Source organism: Xiphias gladius, chromosome 19, assembly GCF_016859285.1.
Source record: "Xiphias gladius isolate SHS-SW01 ecotype Sanya breed wild chromosome 19, ASM1685928v1, whole genome shotgun sequence".
In the NCBI taxonomy this organism is placed as follows: Eukaryota; Metazoa; Chordata; class Actinopteri; order Istiophoriformes; family Xiphiidae; genus Xiphias; species Xiphias gladius.
This window is the reverse complement of record NC_053418.1, coordinates 30,329,633-30,342,806: the sequence shown is the minus strand read 5'-3', so window position 1 is coordinate 30,342,806 and position 13,174 is coordinate 30,329,633. Positions and strand designations below refer to the sequence as shown.

At 39.4% G+C, this 13,174-nt stretch overlaps 1 protein-coding gene across 1 annotated transcript in view; it reads left to right on the top strand.

Moving 5' to 3' along the window:
* Positions 1-13,174, top strand: part of ydjc (YdjC chitooligosaccharide deacetylase homolog) — a 30,009-nt gene that overhangs the window by 12,704 nt on the left and 4,131 nt on the right. The window contains exons 4-5 of the mRNA XM_040154583.1: positions 9,347-9,446; positions 12,830-13,007. Coding sequence (XP_040010517.1) covers positions 9,347-9,446; positions 12,830-13,007 — 278 coding nt within the window. The remainder of the gene's footprint in view (positions 1-9,346; positions 9,447-12,829; positions 13,008-13,174) is intronic.

Here is a 13,174-nt window from a genome sequence, read left to right as displayed (position 1 = left end):
TCCACCTGCTGCTGGCAGAGTGGACCGTGCGCAGTCTGCCACCAGAAAGCGCTCCTCAGCCACCAGCTTAACCATGTCCACCCGCTCGCAGTCCACTGCGTTGGGACCCCCGAGGCAAAGATGTGCCCATTTGTCACTCCCACAGCCGGAACCTGATAATCTGTTTCACTCTGCTCCAGTGATTTCCCCCCAGGCAGAAATCAGTTAAGGTGGACAGCTTAGTGACTAAGCTCAGTTTAGTGACAGCTTGTTAACTCTGTGCCAAAAACTCAGACCGAAGCTTTCAATTTAATGAAAAACACTGACAATGGAGACACTGAAACTGAGTGACCTTAGGTTTAATTTTTGGAGTCTCTATCATTATTTTGGTAAAGCTCCCTGGTGCTACTCTCTCTCAGGTGGCAAGACAATTAATTTTTATAGAACTAATTCCAGCTCTCCTCGACATTCATCCCTAGTTCAATTTGTTCATGACAAATGATGTTATGTCCAGGCAATCATTCATTTATTCAATTCATTCAACACAGGGTGGTCAAATGAGAGCAGTTTTTTAGTACCGATGAACACTAGGGCCTCACAATAGAGGAGCTTGTCAGTATTTTTAATAGCCCCTGTAAAATAATTTAGATTCTGTAGCTTCTGTCGGATATAAAAATTCAAAATCTTCTTCTCTTCCATGGTTAAATGAAGAAATAAGGAATTTAAAAGACAATGCAGGAAGGCAGACTGGAAATGGTAGAAGGACAAACTATCCGCCATATACCCAACCAGTTTAATTCTCCCCAGAGAGATGTAATGAATTTCTTCATTATATTTATAACGAGAGTGGAGATTGGGCACCATTAACACAGAATTCAGAGAGCTTGATGTTGACTCCTGTCCATGTTCAGCACTAACTCACTTTAGTAAAATCTCTCTGTCAACCCTAGAATGCACTGCTGCACTTTCAAAATCATCCACCTGCCCTTCAGACTGCATTGCACTTGGTTTTTAAAGCCGTATTTCACACGATTGCTCCAGATATTTTTGCCATAGTTAAATGCTCACAGTTCACTGGCATTTTTCCCCTCCAATTTTAACATGCCATCGTTAATCCCATAAGAAGCCCTCTCTGGATCCTTCTGTTTTAAATAATTTTAGACCCATCTCTAAGCTGTGTCTTACAGTGTCTGAATCAGCCGTCTGAAAAACTATGTTGGCATCAGTGATGTGGTTCTGGATTGGGTCATCTCATATCTGTCTAACATGTCCTTCTCTGTTGTGCTTAAAGATGCCACCTCCTCTCGTGCTCCTAACTTTGTAGGATCCCCCCAGGGGTCTATTTTGGGTCTCCTTTTATTTACTATGTACATGCTACCCCAGAAATAATAATTATATCTTCTAGCCCCAGCACTAGCAGCATCTACAATCTCTCATCTAGTTTGGATGCTTCATCTAATAGGTTACGAGCCTCTTTTTAACATTAACTGTACTAAGTTGTCCTTTGACAGTCAGGTGACTAAGGTGGTCCTGCTTTATCTAACTGAGACATTTAACCAAGATCAGGCCATTCCTTTCATTTGCAGATCTAGAAAAGGGCATCCACGCTTATATCTCCTCCAAACTCTACTATTACATTGTTTCCAAAATCTAGACTTGTAACTAAAGGTAACAGGAACTTTGTTATCTGGGCCCCTCAGCTGTTGGATTCAGTTTGCTCTCTTAAATCTCTCCATAAAACTCACTTTTATCTGATGGCTTTTTCTTAACCGATGGTATTTTTGTAATTGCTTTAATCATTTTGTCTTGTTTTATATTTATGTTTTGGATTTTATTTTATTCTTTGTATTTACAGATAAGCACTTTTTAACTGTGTTTTGTTAATTTATTATTATTATTATTATTAGTTATATATAAACCCGTATATCTGACGAATATTCATAAAATATACTGAAAGAATATTATGGTTAGCTTTTTTCAACCCCATGGCAGAGAAAAAAATGTCAGAAAACTACAGTATAGAAGAGGAAAATCTCTGTTCCTAGCTGCCAAGAGGGAATGCCAACAGCTGACTGTCAAAGTCATGTAATAAGATGAGTTTGCAAAATATCTAATGTAAATTTGTCTTAACTGAGGATGCTTGATGAAGCACACATACAGATGGCAGCCACCCTAAGTTTTCTGCAGTTTGTTTGCCAAACTTGCTCAGTGTTTAGAAGGAAGAAAAGACAACTTAAAAAAAAGAAATTTTGTTTATAATGTATTCAATTTTTAGACAGTAACATGCAAAAATATTTGAGTATAAGAGAGAAAAATCATAGTCAAGAAGTCATTTATAGAAGAAGTATAACTACAAACAAAGAGGCTGAAACATTTGACACAGATTTATCAGTGTCAAATGTGTGTGTTATTTGTCCTATTCACATCAGAACATTACGCGTATTTTGAGGGTGGTTACTGACACAGGGTCACACATTAAAAGAAACACAAGTCTGTGGCTCACAAGCCCATGCACAAATCATGGGATGTTTTGGATCAGACATGATCTGATTATATTTATAATTATTTATTTAATAATTTTTGAATTTGGTTCTATTTATTATTTTTCTTGCTAAAGTCATACAATAAACTGTCAGCAGACATCTGTTATCAAAATCTGTGAGCTGGTCAGCTCCAGATGAAAAAGGTTTCATGAGACCCAGATGTCTTAAGCACAATTCTGAAGGATTCCTGCTTGGTAAACCATATTTAACCCCAGACTACGTCACACTTACTACATGTCCAAATAAGGTTATTCTTAGTGGAACCACATCAAATCCATACTTGTGTGAAGATTCTGTTGGCTAATCAATAATTAATAAGGTTATATTGAATCAATCAGTCAATTTAGGATACCCTATGGTACGTAGACATGCCACCGGTAAATCCAAACACATCTAACTAGAGATGTAAAGGTTTTGTCAAATCACATGCGTATGCATCAAAGGGGTAGTTGCAGAGCCAAACATCTCCACCCACTTGAGTAGGATGGAGTAAAAGACTCTATGACCAGCCAGTTAAAATAAAGAAGGTAATTCTCACCATATATGTCAACAATGATCATACAAATTGATAATAAATAAAAAGAAGAAATAAGGAATAAGAAATAAAAACACATACATTTTAAAAAACATAAAAAAGTCAATCAATCAACCAGTCAATATCTAACAAAATCAAAATGAATAAAATTTCATTTGTTCTCTAACTGTCTGTGGATAGAAATCAACATATATTTCTTAGTTCACATCATGTATAAAGACTTACAGATAAATCCCTATCCGTCTTCTTACTGGTTGTTTATCAGATCACACCTTCACACATATTCATCATCATTTAATGTTATTAATCCATTCAAAAAAAGTATGGGTGATCCCAAAACATAAACTCCAAATCAATATCATCATCAAATCTTACCATTTGGTGTGGTGCTTGATGGGCAGCAGCGGTGTTTTTTTTTTGAATAACCACTTTAACAACTCTTACCAAACAGGAACACAGGAGAGGCAAGAGGAGCACAGATGTTTATAAGAGTAACCAAGTATTTCAGTCGGATCCCCATGACCCAAATACATTTGAGAAACCCCCCAAAATTAAATCCATGATTAACATGTAGCTCTTTAATACCTTTTGCATAGAACTTTGGATAGGCAACATTAAAGCCATCTATTTCAGACCTGCAATCGGATCGACTTCCCTTTTTTGTCCAGATGAGATTTGGAAGCACATGTTGTTCACTCTTTTCTGAATTGTCTTCTTCATGCTTTCTCAGCGCAACAATGTCATTTTCCTAAGTTGTTTTCATCATTAGCCGATCTGGAGCACACTAAAAGGAGTGTATATATGGTAAAAAAAAAAAAAAAAACTTGGTCTCTTACATCTCTTTGCACTCTCCCCTGCACAAATCCACCCAGCAGTAGGAAGAAGGAGAACAACCCTTTGATTCTCCAGGGCTTTTCACCTCTTTGTGAGCAGTTAGGGGAGGTGCTAGCCTTCACCTGGATGCATAGATATATTCTGCTTTGCTTGCTTCTGCCCATTTGAAAAGACGTAACCTTGCCAACTTGGCATATGTACAAAATCTATTTCCTTATGATGTCAGAAGATGTCAGAAATCCTCTCATCTTCCACAACTGACCAATGTCACAAGCAACACCAAAAGCCTATCTGGAATCTGTGCAAATAGTTGCAACTTTGTCTTTAGCAAGCTTTTGTAAGAACATACAATTCTGCTGCTTGAGCTGAAGTACTATTAGGTAAAGCTTGTGCTTCTAACACTTTCCAGTCATTCACTACTGCATAGCCAGCTAGATGTTTGTTATCCGAAGGTCTACAAGCTGAACCGTCAGTGTAGAGAGTCATGTCAGAATTTGGTATTGGTGTCTGCAACTAGTCTGGTCTTGGAGATGTACTCATCTCAATAGTGTCAATGCAGTCTGCATCAGGCAAAGAAAGAAGAGTGGCTGGATTTCAAGGGAATTGAGCACTTTAACGATATGTTGGAACAGGAAAGAATGATCGCCTTGTAGCCAGAACAATGTGTTGCTTTCATGTGCTGAATAGCAGAGGTGTTCAAAATTTGCAACACTGGAAGGGGAACATGCACAACACAGTGATGAGCCAGTAAACTAGGAGAAGATTTCTCAATCTTGATAGCAACAGCTGCCACTGATCTAAGACAGCCTGGCATACCAAGCACGAAGGGCGAAAGTCAAGACGAGTAGTATGCAACAGGATGGTAATGCGACCCATGTGTCAGCACCAGTATGCTTGTAGCACAGCCGCCATTTCATTTAGATGCAAATGAAACAGCTGATGATTATCCGGCAGACCCAAGGCTGGGGCTGTGGTAAGTGCATGCTTTAGATCATGAAAGGCTTTGTTCATATCCTCGGTCCACTGCACAATGGGAGGAGCAGATTGCAGTGTGGGTGCTGGCAAGGAGGAGTCCATAGCAGCGTAATCATAAATCCAATGACTGCACTAATTTTTCTTCCTATAAAAGGAGAGACTCACATTCTTATTCTTGGGAGGACCCATGTTGTTCAAGAGTTTCACTCTCTGTAGTGAAAGGAGAGATTGTCCATTCTTCAGAACATGTCCCAAGTATGTCACTTAAGGCAGACAAAACTGTAGTCTTTGCAGGAGCAAGATAGAGTCAGTATGACAAGCTTCCGTTGATGGAGAAGCTATCAACAAGTCGTCAGCATATTGTTGGAGGGTGCTTACCCCTGGCAACTGCAAATCTTCTAGATCACATTTTACCATTGCTGCATATAATGTAGGACTTTCGACAAAACCCTGCACCAGGGGGTTCCTTATAAACTGTTTACCTTTAAAGGTAAATGCAAACAAGTACTGGCTATCTTGATGCAAATAAATGTAAAAAACATGAGAACAAATCAATAACTGTGTACTATATGGAGTTTGAAGCCAGTGAGTCAAGAACTGAACTGGTATCAGGCACAATTGGAGCTGTAGGTACTACAGTGTTATTAATGGCTTGTAAATCTCAAACAAATTGCCACTCATCTGGACGGCCTGGTTTTGGAATAGGCAAAATAGCAGTGTTGTATGGACTGGTAGTTTGAACCAATACACCTTGATCTAGTAGAGATTCAATCACACCGTAACCTCCTGCAGTTGCTTTATGAGCAAAGTGTTATTGTTTAATTGTAGCCAGCTTAGCATTAGCTTTGAGTGCAGAATTCACAAATCCCACATGGTTTTTATGTTTGCCGATAAAATGGCTGTGAATTAAGAAGGATCAGAAGGGGTCCATATTGAACTCAATAAGCCGTACTAATGTACTTTGTGGCAGTGAAAGTTGTTCACTTAGACGTAACATGTAGAGGTCATCAACTAGGTTTGTTATCAATTGCATTTGAGAATCTGATACAGCTTCTCTCATTGATTGGCATCTGGCCACCATTTCTCCAACTTGTTGTGTTTCATAACCCGGTGTCACTGCTACGGTAACACGTGGACATGACTTATTAAGTTTAAACAATTTACACTGTGTGTCAGACAACTGAATTGGTAAATCACACCCCCGTGGACCCACAAACAAAATTTGCTCATACTTCAACCTCTTGTGTGTTTAAAAATGAATCAGCCAATTGCACATATTCATCTGAAGGATTAAATGCTGCTGTACAATCATGGTGCAAGACAGGCCTATTAGCAGACATCGGTATTGCTCTGGCTTGTGATGTTTTGGCAATATGTTGAATATTTGACACAGTGAAGGTATGTAGCATATCAAAATTTGGCAATGTCTAGCTGTACAAAAAGTCAGTGGTGGATTGTAAATTTGAACTGCCTGTAAGGAAAAGAAAGAGGTGTACACACTTGCTCATTAGAGTTTACTGCTGAAGTAGTAGCTCCATTATCTACCAAAATATGTACAGCAGTACCATTAACCTCAACTGGCATAGCTGAATCTTCAGAGGTACTTTTAGAAAGCTGAATTGTTGCTATATGTAATTTATGTAGTCGTTCTGGTCCATCTCCTCCATGGCCTCTTTTAACCTGACTGTGAGTAATTAGCTGCCCCTCAAGTGGTGATGGAGGTGGAGTTGTTTGAGTATGTGTACAGTCACATGTTGTGGAACCATGATTTGTGTTGCAGAATGTTCCAAAACACTGTGGGACTCTGTACTCCATAGCCAAATGGCCAGGTTTGCCACAGTTGCGACAGTTTCATTTTCTCTGTTTATTATTGTCCATCCCCCTTTTGAGGCTTGTTGTCAGTGTTCACATTGTGTACCATCTGTTTAGGACTTGTACAAGCACTGCTTTGGGAGAAAACCTGGTTTCTATGTACAGCGGTTTTCTTCGTTTTCTAATCCAGGGTCTGCCAATCTGCCACAGACAATTTGTAAGCAGTGGCTTTAAATTTATATTTCTATCTTCTCGCTATAGTATTGGAGTCCCACACTATGATGAATTTATGAATGAAGACAGGCAAGGATTCTTTACTTCCTTGCACACACTGAATAACCTGTGAAAAACCACGGTGGCTTTGTGCACATTCTGTAATGGCCTTTTTTTGCATCAGTATTTAACTAATCAGTCCGTGTTTTGGTTTAAGGCCACTGGCCATATTCTTTAGATTCAGGGAAAGTAAATGCTTCCTTACACAGAACCTACACAGTCGCATACTTTATGTAAACATAATAATTTGCTTCACATCAGGCACAGGACAGTTGGGGTCCACGGTTTACAGCCATGCGACCTATCATAATTTTAGTGGCTTGTACATTTGCACTCTCTTTTTTTTTTTTTTTTTTTTTTTTTACCAAGAATCCTAAGGTGATGAGGAGAGTGAGAGGCAGTGACTTTTTTTAGGGGCAGGACCTGGCTCTGACTCTATTTCTATCTCTCCCTGTGCTTCCTCTGACTACTTGGGCTCCTCCCCCTTAGGTGTCCCTCTCTGCTCCTGTACAGCTTGTTGTCTCTGGGCATCTTGCTGTTTCTGTTTCTAGAGTGGCAGGGGCAAGAAAAAGAAAGTCTTCATCTGTCTCTTCCCTGGACCTGACTTGTCTGTACAATTGTTAATAGACAGATTTGGATATAGTGAGACCTTGCTATTTCAGGTATCCTCAACCTGTCCACTGATCATTTTACTGCTTGCTGACTAACCTGAAACTGGTAGATTAGCAATACTCAATATTTTTCACAGCTTATCTAGGGTGACTTTGCTGCCTCTGCACTATGCCCACCCATACATTATTGCTTTAACACTCGTCACAATATCGATGGAGTGACACTCTTTAATTTCTGTAATTTCTGCAGCTCTAGTTTGCAACTCAGTTTCCAGCAAAGGCATCTCATATGCAGCAAAACAGTTAGCACATTTTTCTATAGTATCTCTCAACTCTTCAGACACCACAGCATCATAGCACTTTTCATTCATCCCCACACCCACCTCACAGATTCCTTGATTCGGGGAACCGATATCCTTCCACAGTCTCACATTCTCCAATGTATTTGAGAGGATTTCCCTTACAACTGGTTCAGTTATCATTTTAGCCATCTGCAGCTTACGCTCATCATGCCCTCATATGGTCATTCACCATTCATCCACTCACACGAGTGCTATGAATGGTAAAACATGATACCATTTTTTCTGTCCACCTACTGTTCTTGCAGGCATTCATGGGGGAAACATGACTTCACATTGGGATTTTGTCTCTGGTTACCTACCAGTGGCAGATTGACCTTCTACTGGTAGGCAATATGGATGGGATTGGGGGGTCAAGACAACCAAGATTATTCAAAATGAAGCATTCAGCTGTTTATATATATGATTTTAAAGATGGGTGAAATGCATAGAAACAGCCATTTGGATAGACTACACTCATTTGGCAGTTTATTGGGAACAACTACCTAAAACTAAGTCAGTATAATACAGTAGTTCTGCAATAAATCCTTCCTTAATCAAGGTTCTAATGTTTAGTTTGCATTAAAACCGTTTTAGAGAGGTGTTGATCCAACTTTATGATCATTTTAGAGGCTGCAGTTTGTGGTGCTGTTGAATTGTATTGGGTTATACAAACATGTGACTCTATTATTTTGTCCACCCCATTTGTATCAATGAGGATAGGTTAAATAACAGAAACACCTATTTGACTGGAATAGTTTTAACTACGTATACCTAATAAACTGCCAAGTGTATGTTCCAGTGCGCTCTAGCATAGACAGTCACCAAATTACCCCAGTGCACCTGTGTTTGCACTGACAGAAAATGCAAAATAAAGATTTCGCTTTACCACTACTGTAAATCTGCATAGACACACACTAAGCAGAGCCACTCAAATATCCTTCTACATACGGGTTTGTATTAAACCACAGAAAGACAAGGTTATCGCTCAGTTATCAGGTGGACAAACAAACTGCCTAGAGCCAGATGAAGTTGGCATTGTGCTGAAGGTTGCATCACGTCAGCCCTGTGTACTTGATAGTATTTTAATCTATACCTTCATTTGAGTCATAGTCATTAATAGAAAAAGTATCTTGCTTTACTATCTGTTAATGCACACATACACACCATTTGAAACTGACCTGATCAAACTAAATGTCTCAACATGTTTGGTGAGGTCATGTTTATGTTGAGTGATTTTGCATGTGAGCAGAATTCTCACATGATTACTGTTATGTTGCATATTTTACTGAAGTCATGGACAGTGTTTTGGTGACACACTGCCAGCTGACAAACAGCAAGCTCATTTAGCAAAGTAACTCATGTTAATATGCAGTTACAAAGAGAAGAAGAGAAATTCATGATTCTCCATTACATTAACTTCCAGGCATGTTTTTTCCTTCCCAGGTGGAGCTGGAGTTGAGGGCCCAGGTCAGGCTTTTCAGGGAACTGACAGGTCATCTACCCCACCACATGGATGGACACCAGCATGTCCATGTACTGCCAGGTAATGCAGTAGCTCAAGAAAAAAAACAAAAAAAACAACTAACCGTTATTGTACACTCATCCACTGATACCTGGTATACCTAGTACCCGGACTCAACAAGCGACACATTTCTCAGTGACTAACATACACTTACCAAGCACTTAATAAGGAACACCTGTACACCTGCTTATTCATGCAATTATAAAATCAGCCAGTTATGGGGCAGCAGTGCAATGCATAAAATCATGCAAGATACAGGTCAGGAGCTAACATCAAATGTCAGAATGTGGAAAAATGTGATCTTAGCTCAGTTTAAGATCAGTTTAAGTATGAAACTGAAACTGCTGATCTCCTGGGATTTTCACACACAGCGGTCTCTATAGTTTACTCAGAAGGGTTCTAGGAACAAAACACAAACAGTGAGCAGCAGTTCTGCCGAAGGAAACGCCTTGTTGATGAGAGAGGTCGGAGGAGAATGGCCAGACTGGTTGGAGCTCATAGAAAGACTATGGTAACTCAGATGGCCACTCTTTAAAACAATGGTGAGCAGAAAAGCATCTCAGAATGCACAACACGTCTGCAACTTGCAGAGGACCACGTCAGGTTCCACTCCTGTCAGCCAAGAACAGAAATCTGAGGCTGCAGTGGGCACAGGCTCACCACAACTGGACAGTTGAATACTGGAAAAACGTAGCATGGTCTGATGAATCTGGATATCTGTAGAGGCATGCAGAAGGTGGGGACAGAATTTGGCATCGACAGCAGGAATCCATGGACACACCTCCCTTGTGTCAACAGTCCAGGCTGGTGGTGGTGTAATGGTGTGGGGAATGTTTTCTTGGCACACTTTGGGCCCCTTAATACCAATCAATCATGTTTTGAATGCCACTGCCTCTTTGAGTATTGTTGCTGACCATGTGCATCCCTTTATGGCCACAGATTACCCATCTTCTAATGGCTACTCCCAGCAGGATAATTTACCATGTCAAAAAGCAAAAGGCATCTCAAACTGGTTTCATGAACATGACAATGAGTTCAGTGAACTTCAGTGGCTTCCCCAGTCATAAGATCTGAATCCAGTACAGCACCTTTGGGATTTGGTAGAATGGGAGATTTGCAGCATGAATGTGCAGCTGACAAATCTGCAGGAATTATGTGATGCAATCACGTCAAAATGGAGCAGAATCTCAAAGCAATGTTCCAACATCTTGAATCCATGCCATGAAAAACTGAGGCTGTTTTGAGGGCAAAGGGGGGCCCTACCCAGTATTAGTATGGTGTTCCTAATAAAGTGCTAGGTGAGTGTAAATAATAGGTAGTGTATAGGTAGTAAATAAAAGAATGCCAGAATAGGTAACATTAGATATTTAACAGGAAAGGTGTCATCCCACTCTGGGAGGTTACAGATCATCTTCATGTGTATAGGATATGTCACAAATTAAGTCCAGTTTACAATACATAGTATTTACTGCATTCTTGCTGCTCTGTCCTACCTCTATCCTACTACATATGTAATCAATTAAGTATGTAGTAATATTAAATTAATCAATTTTGTATAATCAGAATATTTAATAAAATGTCCAAAATTACTAAACAATGAAAAAAATGCTTTCATATAGTGAAATAAAAATACACAGAAAATATACGCTTTACACAATTATTGGCAGCCTTTTAATGAATTTAAATTAGTTCTTAAAACAAAATAAAAAACAAATAAGACTCACTTGTGCTCAATTTTCAGTGTTCCCATGACCTGAATTAACAAATAAATGATGGTTTTACTGCATAAAAAGGGTACTGATCGTTCCAAGTTCCTTTTTCACAATGGTGAAGACGAGAGCTCTCTGACAGCATCAGAAATGTTATTATCAAAAAACATAACAATTCCAAAGGCTACAAGGCAGTTAGCAAAGATCATGAAATCCATGTTTGAATAATTCGTAATGTTATAGAGAAGTTTCACAGTCATAAAACTGTAAAGACGTTTGCAGGACGTGGTGCTACAAAGAAACTCTAAGAGAAGTCGGCGAAGGTTGGGGCGAATTGTGGAAAAAACACCATGCAAGACATATAATGAGCAATATAGAGTGGTGGCCCATTCCATACAGTGCACACTAAACCAAGTAGGGCTCCATTGGCAAAGGCCATGGAGGACACCTCTATTGAAAGAGCCACAAAAAGGCAAGACTAATGTTTGCACACATCCAGCAGCACAAAAGAATTGTTGAAAAGAAAAAGATGGACTGTTTTAAACTGGCCAGCAATGAGTCCTGACCTAAATCCCATTGAAAACCTTTGGAGAGAGCTGAAAAAAGGATTTCTGCAAACTTAAAAGAGCTTGAATACATAGCAATGGAAGAGCAGCAGAAACTACCATCAGACAGGTGCAAGAACCTTCTAGATGGCTACAAGAAACTTTTACAGGCTGTCATTGTCGCAAACGGTGCTGCAAACCAGTAGTAGTGAAGGTGCCAGTAATTGTGCATATGTGCATCATGCAGCATATGCAAAGCAAAGCATACAAAGTTTCAGTAAGTAATCTTGCAAACAAGAGAGGAACAAATGATCCTCCAAGATTACAGTTGATTTCAAGTCTTATATTTAGTCTAAAGGTGTCCAAAAGGCAGGCATTTACCGGTTATAAAAAACTTAACTGAAACAGATATCCTGCTAAATTTGAAGAAATACATTAAACATAATAGAACTAGGTCTTCAACTAATGATTATTTTCATTATAAATTCATCGATTGGTCAGTAAAATGTCAGGAATGGCAAATTAGGCCCATCAGAATTTTCAAAAGTCCAAGATGACATCTTCAGATGTATAGTTTTGTCCAACCAACAATCCACAACCCAAAGGGATTGAGTTTATTATCACCTAAGACAGAGAAAAGCACCACATCCAGACTGAGTAGCCAGAACAAGACAACGTTTGGCATTTTTGCCTGATAAATCACTAAAAGCTACTATTTGGTTATCAAAATATTTGCCAGTAATTTTCCGTTGATTGACTAATTGTTTCACCTCTATGAAATGTATACTCGGTCTCTTTTAAGTTGTCTTAAAGGTGTAACTTGCTGGATGACCAGAAATTTTGTTTTAGTTAAATAAGAGTAAAAAATAGGTCCTTATTATTGTTCCTGAGAGGTTCCTTGATAGTTTAGCCAACAGTCTTGGCCACACTGTCTTAAAATGTCTGTACATATGCCAGATATCTAGGAATCCTTTTTGACACAGTGTTAAAATTCACTTCTCTTGCCAGCAGTAGCTCCTTTCACATTACCACTGCTGTCTTTTGGAGATTTGGACAGTCGTACACACTTTCATTACATCATATCTGGACTATTGCAACTCTCTTTATGTGGGAGTCTGTCATTCTGTAATTGTTGAACTGTGTCTTGCAGAGGTGCGTGAGGTCTTTGCACAGGTCCTGTCAGATCTCAGGATTCCATACACTCGTGTTCCAGTGGAGGCAGGTTTACACAGCTGCCCATGGATTCCAGCACACCTCCAAAGATTCTACACGCAGGTGGAGAAGGACGCTCTGGACTCGATCCCTGTCTTCACACGCTATGGAATCAGGTCTGTTTGGATGTGTGGGGACCGGAAAAAAAAATGGAAAAACAGTGAAATTAAGTGATCGATTCTGTTATTCCAGTCCTGGAGCCAAATGTATAAATAATGCATTTGCCCATAAACCATGTATATGCAATTTTCGCCACATTAACTGGTATTTCTGAAAGACAGAA